The sequence below is a fragment of the Peromyscus maniculatus genome, chromosome 6 (assembly GCF_049852395.1).
Source record: "Peromyscus maniculatus bairdii isolate BWxNUB_F1_BW_parent chromosome 6, HU_Pman_BW_mat_3.1, whole genome shotgun sequence".
In the NCBI taxonomy this organism is placed as follows: Eukaryota; Metazoa; Chordata; class Mammalia; order Rodentia; family Cricetidae; genus Peromyscus; species Peromyscus maniculatus.
The window spans coordinates 22,417,021-22,439,480 of NC_134857.1; the positions used below are offsets into that span (position 1 = coordinate 22,417,021).

Sequence of the window (22,460 nt, forward strand, 5' to 3'; positions counted from 1 at the left end):
CTCACTCAGACTGTGTCAAGTTGACAGCTGAAGCTAACCAGGATAGCAAGAATTATGGAGACATGAAAACTTCTACTAAGATTTCGAGAAAAACCATGTTGTTCAGGGAATATGTAGTAGGTTTCATACTGGCAGCCCAGAGTAGGCTATTGTCATAGCTTGAATGTAATTTGGCCCCATAATCTCTTAGGGAATGGCACTATTAGGAGGTAAGGCTATTTTTGGAGTGCGGTAGGGCCTTGTTGGAGGAAGTGTGCCACTATGAAGGCAGGCTTTGAAGTTTCCGATGCTGAGTATAATGCCAAGTGTCTCAGTCAATGTCTAGTTGCCTGCATTATATAGGACTCTAAGCTGCTTCTCTAGAAGCATGTCTGCCTGCATGTGGCCTTTCTCCCACCATGATGATAATGGAATGAACCTTGAAACTGTGAGTTCCCTCATATAAATGTTTTCCCAATAAGAGTTGCTGTGATGATGGTGTCTTTTCACAGCAATAGTAACCCTAACTAAGAGAGAAGTTGGTACCAGGAGTGGGGCATTGCTGTGACGGATCTGACAATGTTTTTGTTTGAAGGAATATGGGCCTTGGGACTGTGAATTAAAAAAGCAATTGAAAGCTTTTAGTGCTGCTTAATGGGCCATACTAGAATGAGCATGGAAGTCCTTGGTGTCGAATGTGATTTGGTGAAATGGGGGGAGGGGGCGGCGCTTACTCAAGAGTTTTCAGAAGTGAGGAATTTTAGTATGTTGCCTAGAGATCATTCTTGTGATGTTTTGGTGAAGAAAGTGGCTGCTTTTTGCCCTAGTTTGAAAAGTTCGCCTGAAGTTAAAGTGAAGAGTTTTGAATTAATTCCGTTGGCAAAGGAAATCTCAAAACAGCCTGGTTTAGGCTTTGTCGTGTGGCTGTTAGTGGTACCTCTAATGAAGATTTATAATGGAAAGTAGCAAGATGAGCAGGGTAAATTACAAAATATACCATTTAAGGAGAAAAGGAGCACCAAGAGTGGAAGAGATCTAAGTCCTCTGGTCAAGGAGAAAAACAGATTAAGAAAAGGAATTAAGGGAGTGGTGACCTCAGGGCAAGATCCCACCCAGGGTAAGTTTCCAACTTGGGAACAGGAACTAAAGAAAAACTTAGAGCCAGAAGGTTTGGGGCACACCTTTATTCCCAGCACTGGAAACACAGAGGCTGGATGATTTCTGAGTTTTAGGCCAGTCTGGTCTAGAGAGCCAGTTTCAGGAGAGCCAAGTTTAGGCAGTGAAGGACAGAAAGCTGGGAAAGATTTCAACTGAATAAGTGTCTCATGTTCCAACTCCAGTAAGCAGCAGCTCTTGGCAGATTTGACCATGTGGTTTTGGCTTTAGAGTTAAGGATAGAAGAAATGGCGTGTGTCAGGATGTCCCTGAATGGGGGCCCAGTAGAGGCCATTGTGTGAAGCTGGGAAGTTGAAGCCTGGATTGCCTTGGAGACCCCAATGTTAGAGATGCCAGTGTCATGGGATACCTGCAGAGGAGAGATGCTGATGGGGGATGGAACCAGCTCAAGAGAGAGAGAAATGTGTTGCACTCAACAAAGCTGGACAGAGTTGGACATCTGAAGAGCTTTTTAACATCAGACATTGAAATGCAGCCTTTGGAGTTTGGCTGGCTGATTTTCAATCTTGCTTTGATTCAGTTTTCCTCACTATGTTCCCTTCAATACATTTGGGAATGTTGATGTATATCCTGTGCCATTATATGTTGGAAGTATGTGATCACGTTTTATTTATATTTTATTTTATTTATTTATTTATTTATTTATTTATTTATTTATTTATTTATTTATTTATTTATTTGAGACAGGGTTTCTCTGTGTAGCTTTGCGCCTTTCCTGGAACTCCCTTTGGAGACCAGGCTGGCCTCGAACTCACAGAGATCCGCCTGGCTCTGCCTCCCGGGTGCTGGGATTAAAGGCGTGCGCTGCTGCCGCCACCACCACCGCCGCCCGGCTTATTTTGATTTTATAAGGGATTACATTTAAGAGACTTATGAATTTCAGGAAAGTCCTTGAACTTTGTACTTTAAAACATTATTGAGACTGTGATAGACAATGGAGACTTTTGAAGTTGGACTATATTCATTTTGCATTATGATATTTTTACAAGTTTATGGGTGCAAGGGAGTGGAATGTGGTAGTTTGAATGTAACTGACCCCCATAGTTTCATAGGGAGTGACTATTAGGAGGTATGGTTTAGAGTGGACATGACCTTTTTTGAGCAAATGTGTCACTGAGAGTATAGGCTTTGATGTTTCCTATGCTCAGGATACTACTGAGTGTCTTAGTCAACTTCCCACTGCCTGCAAGATATAGGATTCTCAGCTACTGCTCCAGCACCATGTCTCCCTGCATGCTGCCATGCTCCCTGCCATGATGATAATGGAGTGAACTTCTGAAAGTGTAAGTGAGCTCCTTCAATTAAATGTTGTCCTTATAAGAGTTGCTATGGTCATGTTGTCTCTTTACAGCAATGGAAACCTTAACTAAGGCAGGTATGCATGAGGGTGAGGTCTAAAGCGCCATGGACATGCTAGGATGCTGGAGATGCCAGGAATGTGGGATGTATGTAAGAACTCTTGCATTTAAAAAATGGAATGAACCTGAGAGAGTCCAGATAGACTGAAGGAGTTAAGGCTGAAAAGGGTCTGCCTATGTCCTTTGGAGTTCATTTCTTGTAATCATATTCCCCACTTTCTTGTCCTGGAGCTGCAAGCTTTGGTATTTTTCTCACGTATTTGGTCTAGCTCTTTTTAAGATTTTTGTGTACCATTACCTACACTGTCCTTTTAGAATGCTGGCCTTTAAGGAATGCCCTGTACAGTAGATCGCTAGAGTCACCCCTTTGAGGGATTATCCTCAATTTTTAGTTTCAGAAGTGCTCAGCTTATAGGTCAACCAGAACCAGAACATCTGCCGCCTCATAGTCCAGCCACCTTCCACTGATTTCCTACACCATGCCTTCTTCATTCACATGGACTTAAACTCTCTAAAGTGATGTGCCAAAACCATGCTTTGTTTGTCAAATGGTGTTTGTCACACGACTTAAAGAACTAATACAGTATCATGGAACAGAGAACATTTCATCATAAATTTCCTTTTCTACTCCTGTCTTTTTCACCAATGAAAGAATAAATTCTACTGAGCAAATGTTGTTCAAAATGAATTCCCATCAGGGCTTGGTTCTGAGCTTAAAGTATCTTAAAAACAAATATTGACATATCACATATATTTTTTTCACATATAAGGCTGTTTTTGAAACAGAAAATGCCTGCATTTATATTTATCTCAGACTATATATAATGATGTAGAAAAGTGTTCCAAATGCAGCACTTTAACTAAAGCAGTGCTTCATTCTTGATGGACAGGGAAGGAGCTTGGCCCTGTCTCAACTTGGCATATCATGCTTTGTTGACTCCCATGGGAGGCCTTACCCTTTCTGAGGAGTGGGTTGGGGAATAGAAATGAGGTTGGGGAGGGAATAGGATGAGAGAGGAAGGGGTGTGTGGGAACTGTGATTGGTATGTAAAATAAACAAAAAATTTAATGAAAAAAAAAGGAAAAAACAAGGTAACAAGAGAGGGACCAATATTTGCTGATTGCCTTGCATGGGGCACTCATTCAGTCAACAGAAAAGGCTTCAGTAGGTTTTATTTTACCCTGAATCACTGGAATAGCAGTAAGAAAGATATTGCAAAAGCAGTCAGGATAGCTACTATACATAAGAGGAAGAAGTGCCAGAAAGGGTGTGAGAAATTGTAACCTTTGTGCATTGCTGATAGGGACAGAGAGTGATGCAGGCAGGAACTGGCGGGGCATACAGTATGGTGCCTCCTCACAAAGCTAAATGGGGAATTACCATATGATTTTTTCATACACATTTATATTTACTTCACATCTATATTTATTCCCCAAAGAATTTTATGTCAGGCCTCAGATACTCATGTACCTCTGAGAAAACACACCTCCTCATTACTCATTGTAATTGAAAGCCACCAAAAAGAAATCAATTCATGGGTAAATGAATAAACAATGGATAAACTAAGAAAACTAAAGCAGTGCTCATTTACATAAAGAAGGTATGGATGAACCATTAATGACCATCATCAAATACTGTATAGCTGCATTAGTAACTAGAAGAGCTAAAGGGAAATGTAGCAATCAAATGGACTCAAACAACTTTGAATGGATAATTAAATTATTTTTATTTAATTATTATTAATTATTCAATAACTTTGTACATTCAAAAATGATATCTTCTAAAAATATATTACAAAGCACATAAACATATATACATATAAATATATACATATATACATATATACACATATACAAGAACTATTTACATCAAGGGAAGGAAGGTAAATATAAAATAAACACTGAAGATAGTATAATATATTAACATAATATAACATAATCTAATAAAACAAGATAAACATATGGAAATAAAAACTGAAGATAATATAATAGTGTAATATACTACAATATAATGAAACAAAATAAACAGGTGAAAATAACACTGAAGATTATGTAATATAATACTATAATATTCTAAAACATAAAATAAAAATGTGCTTTTTCTTGAAGCAATTATTGGAGAAGGGTCAGATTGTTTTCCTGAGTTGTTTTATTGTAGATGGTCAGAGAAGTTGTCAGCCAATTGTCGTAGACTTGTCCAAGTTCTAGGATGAGAATAATTCAATTTAAATGCACAGTGCTCTCTTCTGTTTTATAAACTGTATGGTGAAAAGAGCTAGTTAGAGCACTCATAAAATGCATTTCTAGAACATGTGTGCCAATGGAGACGTTTTTGTAAAATTTACCTTTCATCCATCATGAATATTCCCTTTAATACTTCACTTTCATGACAGACCTATATGCACCATGACATTTGTAAACCTTAATGCTAACACCTAACCTTAAATCTACTCTAACTATATAACAGGAAGCCTAATCACAAAATTCAACCTAGCCTTAAACTCTAAATTGGATCCTAACTCAGTATGTAATAACAGTGAGGAAAACATGGAAGATGGTTAGGAATACCTTTTCTTCTTATGAATGAAACCTTTGTGTTAGAAATTGATTTATGTTCCTATTACATATTCAACACTATGCTATTCCTTTTCTAAAGAATTTATTCTCTCTCCCACCACCAGACACACTGCTCCATTTTCCTCCTTTATGCCCAGTATTTGAAACTGTTCATATTCTTTAGCTCCCAGCTTTCTTTCTTCAGCTTTGTTTCCTAGTATTCTTGAACCTTTGAAATGTGACCAAAACATATATACACATACATTCTAGATATCTATCAATCGCTTATCTATCTATCTATCTATCTATCTATCTATCTATCTATCTATCTATCTATCTATCTATCTATCTATCTATCATCTATCCATCCATATCTATCTATCTATCTATCTATCTATCTATCTATCTATCTATCTATCTATCTATCTATCTATCTAATCTATCTAAATAACTATGTGTGTGTGTGTGTGTGTGTGTGTGTGTGTGTGTGTGTGTGTGTGACTGATGACAATCTTGATTTAGCCAGTTGTTGACTCATGAGACAATCATTCCATTTACAGTTAACTCTTTTTATCCCCTGTGCTGCACTGAAATACTTATATTCCTGAGCTGGAAAACTGAGTATGTATTTTAGATAAACATTCTTTCTAATACTAATACATTTTAAAACAAAATATAACTCTTACCATCACTTTTTTATGTTTTCTCTTCTATTTCTTGTGGTGGCGAGAAGAGCTTCGTTTTTTGGTGAAACATGCACAAAAACATGCTCTTATAGTATCAATCTGAAAGAGATTATGTAAAATAAGGAATTTTTAAACTGAAAATTAAAACAATGTCACGAAAGATTTGAACCATCCATTCAACTAAAAAAGGCAACTATGGCTGATTGCATATTTTACATATATTCACAATTTTAGAATAAGTTACAATAGTATGAGAATTAAGTACTAGGACTCCTTCAAAAAGGGAGGGACTCTGAGTTCTAGGCTTAGGCTACCTCTGATATTCCAGAAACTCCAGAACCAGATGAAAGATTCTGACTTCCCTTTAGGGCCACATATGATACCCATGAACTTTGTCTTGGGGCCTGACTTGCATGATATCCTACAACAACATAAAGCCCAGGGATTTTTCTCCAGGATCCCAGGCAGTATGACTTCCTACACAAGTGAGGAGCCCTGCCTTCTGGAGGTTAGGCCTACTGATGAACTAGGCAAGCTCCATGACCAGTTGAGAGGCTCTCACTGCTTTGATTCAACCTATGTATTTTGCTTGGGACCATTCCCACAGGTGGCTAGGTTTCACCTGCCAGGCACCACCTGTACTGACACAGGAACCCCGCTCTAGGCTTAGACAGAGGCTGACTCACAGATGAAGGATAGGACTAAAGCTGTGGCCCTCAATATCAATGGCACAGAGGAAAAACTGCATATCAACCCTACCAAAATTTAGTCTCTCCTGGTGGTTTTAAAAGCCTCCATTGAAACATAAGGTGTCTTGAAAAAAGGAAAGGAATACGAAAAATCCAACTAACAAGCGAAAACATCTTCTGAAAAATTATTGATCACTTAATAGAGAGTTATAAAAGAGAACGATGTGGATGAAATTCAGGAGAAATAATTCAAGAGAATGATTTTAACAATGTCCAAGCAATTCTGAGATAATAAAAATCTGGGCTGAAACTAATAAAATAGAAATGACAATGTTTCCATAGAGCTCACTCTGGCAATATGAGTGAGGGTGAACTGGATCTGAGAACCTAAGAGAAGGAGAATTGGCCTTCTTTGCTCTGGTCTGTATTGGGTGAGCTAGCCTAGGCAGTGTTGGAGAACACATGTGGGTAGTGATAATAATGAAAAGCTAGCAAGCTGGCCAACCCAGCTAAAACCCAGGCCCAGAACCGGGGTTTTGAGTTGGTTCCCACCAAACCCACCAAATCTATGTACTGTTGGAGAATGTGAAGGGGACAAACCTACAGATTCAAAACAGCAGGACCTCCAAGACACAGGACAACAACAGGATATCCAAGAGGAGCACCAGGGAGAGACCATTATTGGTGGTGAAACAGAAACCAGAGGATTTGAAGCAGACCAATTACTCATGGTAATTAACACTTGCAAGTTAAGGTGAACAGATTAAGAGGTAAATTGTGTATCTTAGCAGGCCACACTACTGCTTCTATACAAGGTTCTTTTTGTTTTGTTTTGTTTTTCAACTTCCAATGAAATTCAGAAATCACAAACATATTTAAAAATCTCCAGTGCATGTAATTCTAAAATCTAAAAGAAATGGATGTATTTCTAGATTCATTGTATGTAATGAAATTAAGTCAAGAGGAAGGAGATGATTATATACATATATATATATATATATAGAGAGAGAGAGAGAGAGAGATTGAAGAAGTAACAAAATATTTTTCAACTAAAAACAGACCAGGAAAAGATGGATTATTTGCAGAATTTTACAGAATACCAAAGAAAAATGAATATCATTGCTACTCAGAAGGATTTCTCCTAAATCCTTTTTATGATGCCAGTAATAACTTGATACCCAAACTAAAGAAAGACTCACATGAAGAGAATTAAAACCACAGACTGATTTTCATGATGAGAACAGATACAAAACTTCTAAATGTGAGATTGACAAGCTGGGGTTTGAGAGATGACCCAGCATTGACAAGCACTGCCTATTCTTCCAGAGGACCCGCTTTCAATTCCCAGCATCCATATCATATCTCACAGCTATCAGTAACTCCAGTTCCAGGGAATTGGATGCTCTTTTCTGGCCTATGAATATACCAAGCACATATGGCATGGACAAGAATAATGTAGACAAATAACCATATATATAAAATTAAAAATGGCAATGGCAAAGAGAATTTAAGACCATAACAAAAAGATTATCCATGATGGCCCTTTTGGTTTCATCCAAGAATGCAGGGTAAGACAAATGTATGTAAATCAATAAATACAACATATCAAATAAATAGAATGAAGAAATTCACATGATTATGCCAATATATGCATAAACCACCACTAAAACAATTGAATATTTGGAACTTAATGATAAAAGTCAAGGAGAGGCTAGGTATGGGTAGAGAACATATCACAATTATACAAGTGAAAAACAACAAGCCTACAATCTACATCTTCTAAAATGGAGAGAAAATATTAATCTAACCATTATGATGGGGAAAAAGGCAATCATTGTTCACTGTCTCTATACTTTTTCAATAAAGAACTGAAGTTCTAGATAGACCCAATAAGGTAAGAAGGATATTAAAGCATTCAAAGTGTAAGAGAACTCAGAATGCCCCTACTTAAAGATGGTAGGATTTTATCAGCTGTAAAAGGGGTTGAGGCTCCACAAAAAGTCTTACAGCTGATAAACACTATAACAAATTAGCATTTCACAAATTTAACACCTAAATCAATGATGGCAAACTGAATAAAAAATCAACAAAAGAATCCCACTCATGTGCCCTAGGATATAGAATCAATCTTGATAGCCATCAGCAGATGAATGGATAAGGAAAATGTGGTATATACACACAATGGAATATTACTCAATAAAGAAAAAAATGAAATAGTAAAAATTGCAAGTAAATTAATAGAACTAGAAGAGTTTTACTCAATGAGGCCAGCTAGGATTAGAAAAGCAAATGTGATATGCTGTCCTCGTGTGTAGATATTAGACTTTCGTGTGTTCAAATAGGATTACATAAGGAAGCCTAGAAATTAGACATGGTCTATTGTAGATGGACCCATTGAAAGGGAGATAGTAAAATATATGTAAAATTAAATCAGAGGAGGAGAATATTGGATGTTGACAGTTTCAATCATGGAAGGACTGGAGGATAAAGGACAAAAGGATGAGTGCCGAACAAAAATGAAGGTCTATGAAAAAAGCCTTATAGGAACTATGATGTTGCAAATTAAGGAAAATACATTTTGAACGGAGGTAGAACACAGGTGACAAGAAATAACACTGGATCAATAAGTACTCTGGGCTAAGGTTTAAGTGGCAATGAAGGCGGAAGAATAAGTCAGAGCAGGGACTAAGGTGTAACTGAAGCTAAACTAAGGCCGTATGAAGGCTTGTAGAAGTGACTCGTTTGTAAAATAGTTTAAAAGACATACTAAAAAGAGTTTGTTCAGAGGTACCTGGAATGTGTTGACTTCCCTCATAAGACATGAGATTTATATTGAAACTCCAAAACAAAGGACAAGATACCTCCTTATGAGTTATTGGTCAATTAGGCCTCCATGTCACCCCAAATAACACAGTCTATTTCTACACATTCTGCTTGTTTGTCATAACTAAATGGTAAGACTCTCTTGTTGAAGATACCACACAGTCTGGTTATGTAGGGCATTTAGAATCCAATCTCTAGCAGACAAGGAATTTCTGCCTTTCATCACAATAAAAGTTGTAGTTCCAGCCACTGGTCATGAAATACATGAAGAGTCTATCCAGTCTTGGACCTTTCCTATGACAACAGTGACCAGCCAGGTAAGCTGTCCACAATGATTGTGTGGTAGTTATGTAAATAACCAACCTTGTTAGGAATGGATGGGAGAGCTGCTCCAAGCAATGGATTAAATGTCTGATGCTGTAAACCTTGTCAAAAGCTTATGTTTGGAATAGTCATAAGCTAGTGCAACTAGTGCTATTATTATTTGTGTTTATACCCATAGGTTTGTTCTGCCCTCATTGTTGGTCATATGATTTTTTTTTTCAGGGAGTAATGGTTAATATAGAGACTCATAACTAGTTAACATGATAAGGATAAGCCAGGGTGAAGGTTCATCTGCAGATGGGTCATTTGTATTGACCTCCCACTACTGAAAGCTCAAGAAACAATGAGGAAGAATGGTCTGAAAACAATGTAGGAGTTTGAACCTGGAGAGAAGTACATTGAAATGTTCTTTTGGGGACAAGGAATAACGGGTACACAGATCAACTCAGAACAGCTGTGTCTTACACTAGACTTGCACAAGCTCAAGCAAATCAAGATGCCAGCATGAGTGAGGAAGCATCTCTCAAGGCCCCAGGACTAGATGAGGAGCAATTGGCCATGGCTGGTTGTGAAAGGAGGATCCTAATTTATCTGTGGGCTGTGGCTTAGGACAGATTGCCTCATGTCCCAGAAGGTGTCTTCACACACATTCACAGATGGTCAGCCGCACTTGGACTCACTGGGCTATTGATAATAGTTTAAGAGCCAGGTAGTGGTGGCATATACCTTTAATCCCAGCACTCGGGAGGCAGATGCAGGAGGATCTCTGTGAGTTCAAGGCAAGCCTGGTCTACAGCGTGAGTTCCAGGAAAGGCACAAAGATACACAGAGAAACACTGTCTCAGAAAACAAAACAAAAACAAAAAAAATAATTTTAAGAGACATTAAGCAAAGAATAAATAGAAGAAGAAGAAGAAGGAGGAGGAGGAGGAGGAGGAGGAGGAGGAGGAGGAGGAGGAGGAGGAGGAGAAGGAGAAGGAGAAGGAGAAGGAGAAGAAGGAGAAGAAGGAGAAGATGGAGAAGAAGGAGAAGAAGGAGAAGGAGAAGAAGAAGCAGAAGAAGAAGAAGCAGAAGAAGAAGAAGCAGAAGAAGAAGCAGAAGAAGAAGAAGCAGAAGAAGAAGCAGAAGAAGAAGAAGCAGAAGAAGAAGAAGCAGAAGAAGAAGAAGCAGAAGAAGCAGAAGCAGAAGAAGAAGCAGAAGAAGAAGAAGAAGAAGAAGAAGAAGAAGAAGAAGAAGAAGAAGAAGAAGAAGAAGAAGAAGAAGAAGAAGAAGGAAGAAGAAGAAGAAGGATGAGTTCCACCAGCACAAGGTGGAGGAAGTCAGTGTTGAATGCAGTTTTCAAAGAATAAATAATAAGAATATTTAAAAAACATTTACATTTTATGTATTAATTCTAGAAGACATACTAAATTTAACCTTATTTGGCCTATGGAACATTACTGTGGAAATAGCATAAATGTGCAATGTAAACTGAAGTATTTACTTACAAATGACTGCTTAGTTTTTCTAGCACTGGGCTGCCTCTGCTCTTCTTCTGAGGCATGCGCTTGGTCTTCCATGACAGATGCTGTTAAGAAGTGCACACATCTCACTAAGCAAAGTACAATGAACATTGAGGGGAAAAGCTGTCCATTGCTATAATGAAGACACACTAGGGATGGGAAAATATTTATTTTCATTTTCCCAAGCTATAGTTTGACTTAAGTATAAACTGCAGTGGAAATATTTAACTTATCTTCTCTGCTTAATAAAGGATCTCTCTCAAAAACAGGTGTTTGGTGTGTCTTTTTTCTCTAAACAGAGGTTTGGGAAGCAGCCCCCACTGTATGGGAGTTCCCTTCACTTACATATTCAGATTGATCTCATATATTTCTGAAGATAAAGCAAAAGAAAATGGACACCTGAGAGGTGGGAGCAAGGACTCTGTCTTTGACAAACAAAATCTTATCTGTTGCTCAGATTTGATAATGTGTGTATTATTACCGTTCTACTAATCCTTTCGCTTCCTATATATGTAGTTGTCTGTCTATAACAGACAGTGTTCTGTTCTATACACAATCATTCTATAGAACAAGTATATTTTAAAATGTACTACTTACTTTTCTCCTGATGCATTATTACATTTTTTTCTGCAACATTGTCCATATTGGATGAGTCAGGAGCTTCTGTGGAAGACTCCTGTGGTCCATTAGGGTCAGACACACTCTATCAAAAGGAGTATTGGTAATATATTTTAGAAAGGTCTTATTTGATTTCTAAGAACATACTTGAATTCCTAATTTCATGACAAGTGTACTTGAAATTCTATGTAGTATATATTTAAGACAAAGTCATTTTAATAGCAAATCTATTATTCACAGTAAAGTTTAAATCTATCCTTCATTTTTCATGGCACTTCACTATGTAAGAGGTACAAAGGAAAAAGGAAACACATTCAGAGGATATGACCTGATGCACAAAATTAACAAAAATAAAAGCAACTACTTTTATATAAGAACTGTTAATGCTATTTATATTCCCAAAATAATTTGGAGGATATTTATAAAATAAAGAAGTGCCTACCCTATTACCAGGAAAATTTCTTTAAACAGTGTGGTACTTTGAATGCAATTGGGCCCCATAAGCTTATAGGAAGTGTCACCATCAGAAGGTTTGGCCTTGTTGGCAGCGGTGTGACCTTGTTGGGGGAAGTTTGTCTGTCTGGGGGCCATTAGAGGTCTCCTGTGCTCAAGTTACACCCAGACTAAACACAGGTTCTTGTGGTGGTAATCTAATTATACTGAAATGTGATTTTGATTGTATGTTAATAAATAAAGTTGCCCGCGGGTCAGAGCTATTAGAGTCATAGCAAGAGTGTGGCGGTGGTGGCACACGCCTTTAATCCCAGAAAGCCAGCCTTTAATCCCAGGGAGTGGTGGTAGAAAGCAAAAAGATATATAAGGCGTGAGGACCAGAAACTAGAAGCATTTGGCTGGTTAAGCTTTCAGGCTTTGGAGCAACACAGTTCAGCTGAGAGCTATTGGGATGAGGACACAGAAGCTTCCAGTCTGAGGAAACAGGACCAGCTGAGGAACTGGTGAGGTGAGATAGCTGTGGCTTGTTCTGTCTCTTTAAATAGACTAACAGACAGGAAATAGAGCCCTGATTCGGGAAGCTGGGACACCGCAGGCGGAAGGATGAGATTTCAGCTCTGAGCTCTGACCTCTCGGCTTTCTCTTTTGCATTGTTTCTGTGTTTCTTATTTAATAAGACGGTTGGTTACATCTATAGGTTCTTTTACTGCTTGCTGATCAAGATGTAGAGCTCTCAGCTCCTTATCCAGGACCATGTCTGCCTGCGTGCTGCCATGTCCTGCTATGATGATAGTGGACAAAGCCTGTGAAACAGGAATCCTTCCCAATGAAATATTTCCCTAATAAAAGTAGCTATGGTCATGGATTCTCTTCCCAGCAATAGAAACCATAACTAATACAAACAGTATTGTTTTCTATTCTCCTATTTGTCTCCTTTAATTTTGTTCTCTTGCTTTATTGCTCCAGCTAATAGATTGAGCACAACATTGAAAAGGATTCAAGATGATAAGACAAATTTGTCTCTTATGACCTCATGGGACTCATGTTTTCATCCACTGGGGATGATGTTGGCTCTGAGTTTCTCATTACATAATTTTTATTGCATTGAGGTATGCTCCTTCTTGTCTTACACTCTCTGGATTGTTATCATGATGGTATATTGGATTTTGGCAAGTGCCTTATCTACATGTATTGAGAAGATTAGGTGACTTTTTGTCTAAGTCTGTTTCTGTGCTTTGTTAAATCTGTTGACTTGTGTATTTCAAACCATCTCTGCTTCTCTGAGATAAAAACAACTTGGTCATTGAACATTTGAACAATTGAACATTTAGAACTTAGTGATAAAATTCAAGGAGAGTCTAGGTATTTGTAGAGAATATGCCACAATTATACAAGTGATAAATAACAAGCCTACAATCTACATCTTCTAAAATGGAGAAAAAATATTAATCTAACCATTATGATGGGAAAAAAGGCAAACATTGTTCACTGTCTCTATACTTTTTCAATAAAGAACTGAAGTTCTAGATAGACCCAATAAGGTAAGAAGGATATTAAAGCATTCAAAGTGTAAGAGAACTCAGAATGCCCCTACTTAAAGATGGTAGGATTTTATCAGCTGTAAAAGGGGTTGAGGCTCCACAAAAAGTCTTACAGCTGATAAACACTATAACAAATTAGCATTTCACAAATTTGACACCTAAATCAATGATGGCAAACTGAATAAAAAATCAACAAAAGAATCCCACTCATGTGCCCTAGGATATAGAATCAATCTTGATAGCCATCAGCAGATGAATGGATAAGGAAAATGTGGTATATACACACAATGGAATATTACTCAATAAAGAAAAAAATGAAATAGTAAAAATTGCAAGTAAATTAATAGAACTAGAAGAGTTTTACTCAATGAGGCCAGCTAGGATTAGAAAAGCAAATATGATATGCTGTCCTCATGTGTAGATATTAGACTTTCGTGTGTTCAAATAGGATTACATAAGGAAGCCTAGAAATTAGACATGGTCTATTGTAGATGGACCCATTGAAAGGGAGATAGTAAAATATATGTAAAATTAAATCAGAGAAGGAGAATATTGGATGTTGACAGTTTCAATCATGGAAGGACTGGAGGATAAAGGACAAAAGGATGAGTGCCGAACAAAAATGAAGGTCTATGAAAAAAGCCTTATAGGAACTATGATGTTGCAAATTAAGGAAAATACATTTTGAACTCAGGTAGAACACAGGTGACAAGAAATAACACTGGATCAATAAGTACTCTGGGCTAAGGTTTAAGTGGCAATGAAGGCAGAAGAATAAGTCAGAGCAGGGACTAAGGTGTAACTGAACCGTATGAAGGCTTGTAGAAGTAACTCGTTTGTAAAATAGTTTAAAAGACATACTAAAAAGAGTTTGTTCAGAGGTACCTGGAATGTGTTGACTTCCCTCATAAGACATGAGATTTATATTGAAACTCCAAAACAAAGGACAAGATACCTCCTTATGAGTTATTGGTCAATTAGGCCTCCATGTCACCCCAAATAACACAGTCTATTTCTACACATTCTGCTTGTTTGTCATAACTAAATGGTAAGACTCTCTTGTTGAAGATACCACACAGTCTGGTTATGTAGGGCATTTAGAATCCAATCTCTAGCAGACAAGGAATTTCTGCCTTTCATCACAATAAAAGTTGTAGTTCCAGCCACTGGTCATGAAATACATGAAGAGTCTATCCAGTCTTGGACCTTTCCTATGACAACAGTGACCAGCCAGGTAAGCTGTCCACAATGATTGTGTGGTAGTTATGTAAATAACCAACCTTGTTAGGAATGGATGGGAGAGCTGCTCCAAGCAATGGATTAAATGTCTGATGCTGTAAACCTTGTCAAAAGCTTATGTTTGGAATAGTCATAAGCTAGTGCAACTAGTGCTATTATTATTTGTGTTTATACCCATAGGTTTGTTCTGCCCTCATTGTTGGTCATATGATTTTTTTTTCAGGGAGTAATGGTTAATATAGAGACTCATAACTAGTTAACATGATAAGGATAAGCCAGGGTGAAGGTTCATCTGCAGATGGGTCATTTGTATTGACCTCCCACTACTGAAAGCTCAAGAAACAATGAGGAAGAATGGTCTGAAAACAATGTAGGAGTTTGAACCTGGAGAGAAGTACATTGAAATGTTCTTTTGGGGACAAGGAATAACGGGTACACAGATCAACTCAGAACAGCTGTGTCTTACACTAGACTTGCACAAGCTCAAGCAAATCAAGATGCCAGCATGAGTGAGGAAGCATCTCTCAAGGCCCCAGGACTAGATGAGGAGCAATTGGCCATGGCTGGTTGTGAAAGGAGGATCCTAATTTATCTGTGGGCTGTGGCTTAGGACAGATTGCCTCATGTCCCAGAAGGTGTCTTCACACACATTCACAGATGGTCAGCCGCACTTGGACTCACTGGGCTATTGATAATAGTTTAAGAGCCAGGTAGTGGTGGCATATACCTTTAATCCCAGCACTCGGGAGGCAGATGCAGGAGGATCTCTGTGAGTTCAAGGCAAGCCTGGTCTACAGCGTGAGTTCCAGGAAAGGCACAAAGATACACAGAGAAACACTGTCTCAGAAAACAAAACAAAAACAAAAAAAATAATTTTAAGAGACATTAAGCAAAGAATAAATAGAAGAAGAAGAAGAAGGAGGAGGAGGAGGAGGAGGAGGAGGAGGAGGAGGAGGAGGAGGAGGAGAAGGAGAAGGAGAAGGAGAAGGAGAAGAAGGAGAAGATGGAGAAGAAGGAGAAGAAGGAGAAGGAGAAGAAGAAGCAGAAGAAGAAGAAGCAGAAGAAGAAGAAGCAGAAGAAGAAGCAGAAGAAGAAGAAGCAGAAGAAGAAGCAGAAGAAGAAGAAGCAGAAGAAGAAGAAGCAGAAGAAGAAGAAGCAGAAGAAGCAGAAGCAGAAGAAGAAGCAGAAGAAGAAGAAGAAGAAGAAGAAGAAGAAGAAGAAGAAGAAGAAGAAGAAGAAGAAGAAGAAGAAGAAGAAGGAAGAAGAAGAAGAAGGATGAGTTCCACCAGCACAAGGTGGAGGAAGTCAGTGTTGAATGCAGTTTTCAAAGAATAAATAATAAGAATATTTAAAAAACATTTACATTTTATGTATTAATTCTAGAAGACATACTAAATTTAACCTTATTTGGCCTATGGAACATTACTGTGGAAATAGCATAAATGTGCAATGTAAACTGAAGTATTTACTTACAAATGACTGCTTAGTTTTTCTAGCACTGGGCTGCCTCTGCTCTTCTTCTGAGGCATGCGCTTGGTCTTCCATGACAGATGCTGTTAAGAAGTGCACACATCTCACTAAGCAAAGTACAATGAACATTGAGGGGAAAAGCTGTCCATTGCTATAATGAAGACACACTAGGGATGGGAAAATATTTATTTTCATTTTCCCAAGCTATAGTTTGACTTAAGTATAAACTGCAGTGGAAATATTTAACTTATCTTCTCTGCTTAATAAAGGATCTCTCTCAAAAACAGGTGTTTGGTGTGTCTTTTTTCTCTAAACAGAGGTTTGGGAAGCAGCCCCCACTGTATGGGAGTTCCCTTCACTTACATATTCAGATTGATCTCATATATTTCTGAAGATAAAGCAAAAGAAAATGGACACCTGAGAGGTGGGAGCAAGGACTCTGTCTTTGACAAACAAAATCTTATCTGTTGCTCAGATTTGATAATGTGTGTATTATTACCGTTCTACTAATCCTTTCGCTTCCTATATATGTAGTTGTCTGTCTATAACAGACAGTGTTCTGTTCTATACACAATCATTCTATAGAACAAGTATATTTTAAAATGTACTACTTACTTTTCTCCTGATGCATTATTACATTTTTTTCTGCAACATTGTCCATATTGGATGAGTCAGGAGCTTCTGTGGAAGACTCCTGTGGTCCATTAGGGTCAGACACACTCTATCAAAAGGAGTATTGGTAATATATTTTAGAAAGGTCTTATTTGATTTCTAAGAACATACTTGAATTCCTAATTTCATGACAAGTGTACTTGAAATTCTATGTAGTATATATTTAAGACAAAGTCATTTTAATAGCAAATCTATTATTCACAGTAAAGTTTAAATCTATCCTTCATTTTTCATGGCACTTCACTATGTAAGAGGTACAAAGGAAAAAGGAAACACATTCAGAGGATATGACCTGATGCACAAAATTAACAAAAATAAAAGCAACTACTTTTATATAAGAACTGTTAATGCTATTTATATTCCCAAAATAATTTGGAGGATATTTATAAAATAAAGAAGTGCCTACCCTATTACCAGGAAAATTTCTTTAAACAGTGTGGTACTTTGAATGCAATTGGGCCCCATAAGCTTATAGGAAGTGTCACCATCAGAAGGTTTGGCCTTGTTGGCAGCGGTGTGACCTTGTTGGGGGAAGTTTGTCTGTCTGGGGGCCATTAGAGGTCTCCTGTGCTCAAGTTACACCCAGACTAAACACAGGTTCTTGTGGTGGTAATCTAATTATACTGAAATGTGATTTTGATTGTATGTTAATAAATAAAGTTGCCCGCGGGTCAGAGCTATTAGAGTCATAGCAAGAGTGTGGCGGTGGTGGCACACGCCTTTAATCCCAGAAAGCCAGCCTTTAATCCCAGGGAGTGGTGGTAGAAAGCAAAAAGATATATAAGGCGTGAGGACCAGAAACTAGAAGCATTTGGCTGGTTAAGCTTTCAGGCTTTGGAGCAACACAGTTCAGCTGAGAGCTATTGGGATGAGGACACAGAAGCTTCCAGTCTGAGGAAACAGGACCAGCTGAGGAACTGGTGAGGTGAGATAGCTGTGGCTTGTTCTGTCTCTTTAAATAGACTAACAGACAGGAAATAGAGCCCTGATTCGGGAAGCTGGGACACCGCAGGCGGAAGGATGAGATTTCAGCTCTGAGCTCTGACCTCTCGGCTTTCTCTTTTGCATTGTTTCTGTGTTTCTTATTTAATAAGACGGTTGGTTACATCTATAGGTTCTTTTACTGCTTGCTGATCAAGATGTAGAGCTCTCAGCTCCTTATCCAGGACCATGTCTGCCTGCGTGCTGCCATGTCCTGCTATGATGATAGTGGACAAAGCCTGTGAAACAGGAATCCTTCCCAATGAAATATTTCCCTAATAAAAGTAGCTATGGTCATGGATTCTCTTCCCAGCAATAGAAACCATAACTAATACAAACAGTATTGTTTTCTATTCTCCTATTTGTCTCCTTTAATTTTGTTCTCTTGCTTTATTGCTCCAGCTAATAGATTGAGCACAACATTGAAAAGGATTCAAGATGATAAGACAAATTTGTCTCTTATGACCTCATGGGACTCATGTTTTCATCCACTGGGGATGATGTTGGCTCTGAGTTTCTCATTACATAATTTTTATTGCATTGAGGTATGCTCCTTCTTGTCTTACACTCTCTGGATTGTTATCATGATGGTATATTGGATTTTGGCAAGTGCCTTATCTACATGTATTGAGAAGATTAGGTGACTTTTTGTCTAAGTCTGTTTCTGTGCTTTGTTAAATCTGTTGACTTGTGTATTTCAAACCATCTCTGCTTCTCTGAGATAAAAACAACTTGGTCATTGAACATTTGAACAATTGAACATTTAGAACTTAGTGATAAAATTCAAGGAGAGTCTAGGTATTTGTAGAGAATATGCCACAATTATACAAGTGATAAATAACAAGCCTACAATCTACATCTTCTAAAATGGAGAAAAAATATTAATCTAACCATTATGATGGGAAAAAAGGCAAACATTGTTCACTGTCTCTATACTTTTTCAATAAAGAACTGAAGTTCTAGATAGACCCAATAAGGTAAGAAGGATATTAAAGCATTCAAAGTGTAAGAGAACTCAGAATGCCCCTACTTAAAGATGGTAGGATTTTATCAGCTGTAAAAGGGTTGAGGATCCACAAAAACTGATCCATGATATTCACATTGAGTCTTATCTTTACCCAGGTGTGCAAATACATTAAAAATAGAGCAATTACAATTTTCAGAAATTTACTTACTATACATCAATGGAAATATTTAGCAATGTCATGGGATTCTAAGAATACTAAATGCTTTCAATTTATTATTCAATAATTAATTTTTTGATTGAATAATGTGGTTTAAAATATAGCATGTGAGCCTATGGCAAAGTCATTGAAGCAAACAATAGGAAATGAGAAATTTAAATTTAAATTTTACGTACAAATTCTTGATTTTCTGCACTCTTAACAAAACTTCTCTTATTTTCCACCTTAGATTCTGTTATTTCTTCTGAAGAAATTATATCTTTTACATAAAAAATATGAACAACAATTAGGCAAAATAATACTCTATAAAAATGGAAATAATGTAAAGTTAGGGTTTTACATTTTATATGTTATTTCAATTAACCACATGGTATAGGTATATATTTACATCCTCAAGAAAACTTGTAATTGTAGACAAATCAACACTTGGACATATACTACATATTGGCCAGTTTTGAGTCATACATGCTTTATATGATTTGTCAGGAAACTCATAAATATATGCTTACACCCACATCTGCAGAAACTGTGGGAAAATAACACTTTCACCCTGTAAACTATCCTTGCCTTGCAAGAGTAACTTTAAATAACTCACTGTTAACTTCCCCCAAATGATACTTGGTTTACCACACATTTTTCTGTGAATAGGATAACATGCTTTTGCTCTGCTCTGACAAGTTGATTTTTGTTGTTGTTGTTGTTGTTTTTTGAGACAGGGATTCTCTGTATAGCTTTGGAGCCTTTCCTGGAACTCACTCTGTAGACCAGGCTTATGTCGAACTCACAGAGATCCATCTGCCTCTGCCTCCCAAGTGCTGGAATTAAAGGCACTACCGCCTGACAAATTGCTCCTTTTTGACTCACTTTATCACATGGAGTCATTCTGTACATCTTTTTTCCCCCAGGAAAAATGGGTATTGCTGTGGCTACCCTAGCTTAAGATAATGCTTAAACTCTTCTTTGTGACTTCAACTCGAACCCACTTTTTTACAGTTATATCTTTTTCTCCTTGACATGTAGGACCTATATTAAAGGTTATTCTAAGCTCCAAAGATCTCTTTGCTTTTGTTTCCTTTTTTCTTTTAATTACTTTGTGTGATTCTGATAGGTTTTGACTTTAAGTTTTGAAAGTAAGTAAGTCATTACAGACATGGTTTCTTTATTGATACAATGTCTGTTGTGACACAGAGAGATGAGTTTCAGACAACAGAGTACAGAAAAATAAAAAGGTGTAAAAGCATACAACATGTGCATATAAGTAATGAGATTTTCAGTGACTGAACTGTCATATGCAAGTGTATCCTAATTTATTGAAATAGATTGTAGATACGATTTTAAAATGCCATTCCTTTTCCTTGTAAATAAATTACAATGCTCTGCAGATGGAGGAAGGCAGTGCACTATGATTTATAAACAACACAAAAATTGATTTTCTTTTCTGAAAATGTGGTATATTGCTGTTTGTCCAGCCCAGAACAGAATCTCTGAGCTCAACATGTCTCTGCCCTGACCTTTCAGAGACCTTTACTATAGGTGTGCATTTTGAGACCTAGGTGTCCAGAAATGATGTTCAAACATTGGGGAAGTCACATTGGTCTCATAGTTGACTTACAGAAGTCAATAATAAACAGGGCGTTTGCACACTGGAAAGGTTAAGGTGAGTGAACCTGAGTATTAAACATTGAAGCTGTGCTTACATTTACTAATAATTCATATTGTCCTTGTGAATGTTTTGAAGCATGCCTGCCACTAGTGAGATGGAATTGCTTATGTCAAACCCTGTCATCACCATCATCAAGATATAATGGGCATCAGGAAATCTGTGTGCATTTGAAATGTAATAAAATAAACTGAGCAGAAGAATGTGACATACAAAATTTACCTGGTTGAGATTGGTGTGGTAGAGACTCAGGTTTGGAGATTGGATGTGAATAATCCCTCAGCTGAATGGATTTTCAAATGAGATATTTAATTAATGTTTTGGAATTCAATAAACATTAATCATTTAATATAAACATTAAAAGTCATTTACCTCTGGGTGAGGACATTTTTCAGCCCACACTAAAAAAGAAAGGATAAATTTATCAATCTCCTACACAATGGGAACTGCAAAAGTAATTTTATGTAGGCTTTGGATGGCAGTGAGTTCTTATTCCCTTCTTCCTAAATAAACACCTATTAGTTTACTGGTTAGGGCAACAGCTGACAGAAATAACTGAAATGTTCTAAAAGCAATCTTAGAGTCAATGTAATCCTCATCAAAACTACAACATGACTAGTCAGAGAAATTGAAAAAAATAACCACACCACCATGAAAAAGCCTTTTAGCTCCACATAGAAATAAACACAAACGAACAAAGAAAAAACCCTGGAGAGAGGTAAAACAAACCCCAGTACAAAAAGAGTTGGAGAAACCACCACCCCAGATTTCATGATTTTTACAGGTCTAGAGTACTAAAAACATCATGGTTTTTAGCATCACAGTACACGTGTTGATCAATGAAATCAAATTGAACACCAAACATAAGTCCACACTCCTATGGACACTTTTACTTTTGATAAAGAAACTAGAAATACACACTGGAAAAAAAACAACTTCAATACATGGTGCTCACCAAACTTTATGGCTTCAAGAAGAATGCACAGAGAACTATATTTCTAACCCTGAATAAAACTCAACTTCAAGTGGATCAAGGATCTCAAAATGAGACCAGAGACCCTGAATAAGACAGAAGACAAAGTGTGTAATAGGCTTGACCTTACTGGTACAGGAAAAAAACTTTCTGAATAGGACACCTGTAGCACAGGCACTAAGATCCACATTTAATAAATGGGAACACATGAAGCTAAAAGCTTCTTTATGGCAAGATATGTATATCAGTGTTGGGCTTTTAAATAATCACTCCACCATATGATAGTGTTATTGAAATAAATTATAGATATGAATTCTAAATATATTTCCTATTTCTTGTTACTAAGTTACAGTAGTGTACTACAGATGAAGGTAAGATATACATTATAAGTTCTAGAACAAAACAAAACTTGATTTTCTTTTCTGAAGATGTGGTATATTGCTGGCTGTCCAGTCCAGAACAGAATCTCTGAGGTAACATATGTTTTTGCTTTGTCCTTTCTGGTAGCTTTGAGTATGACAGGTTTTCATTCTGAGACCCAGGTATCAAGAAATCATAGTCAAACATTGGAGAAAT

The 22,460-nt window shown here is 37.3% G+C and overlaps 2 protein-coding genes across 7 annotated transcripts in view; both read right to left on the reverse strand.

The window, feature by feature from the left end:
* LOC143273830 (uncharacterized) overlaps positions 1 to 22,460 on the reverse strand; it is a 229,583-nt gene that overhangs the window by 163,552 nt on the left and 43,571 nt on the right. The window lies entirely within an intron of this gene.
* LOC143273833 (uncharacterized) overlaps positions 4,216 to 22,460 on the reverse strand; it is a 40,582-nt gene continuing 22,337 nt past the window's right edge. Inside the window, exons 11-19 of the mRNA XM_076574019.1 lie at positions 21,284 to 21,312; positions 21,134 to 21,194; positions 19,428 to 19,510; positions 17,030 to 17,135; positions 16,418 to 16,497; positions 11,691 to 11,796; positions 11,079 to 11,158; positions 5,756 to 5,854; positions 4,216 to 4,771 (exon numbers count right to left, since the gene is read on the reverse strand). Of these exons, the coding sequence (XP_076430134.1) occupies positions 5,780 to 5,854; positions 11,079 to 11,158; positions 11,691 to 11,796; positions 16,418 to 16,497; positions 17,030 to 17,135; positions 19,428 to 19,510; positions 21,134 to 21,194; positions 21,284 to 21,312 (620 nt within the window). The 3' untranslated portion in view covers positions 4,216 to 4,771; positions 5,756 to 5,779. The remainder of the gene's footprint in view (positions 4,772 to 5,755; positions 5,855 to 11,078; positions 11,159 to 11,690; positions 11,797 to 16,417; positions 16,498 to 17,029; positions 17,136 to 19,427; positions 19,511 to 21,133; positions 21,195 to 21,283; positions 21,313 to 22,460) is intronic.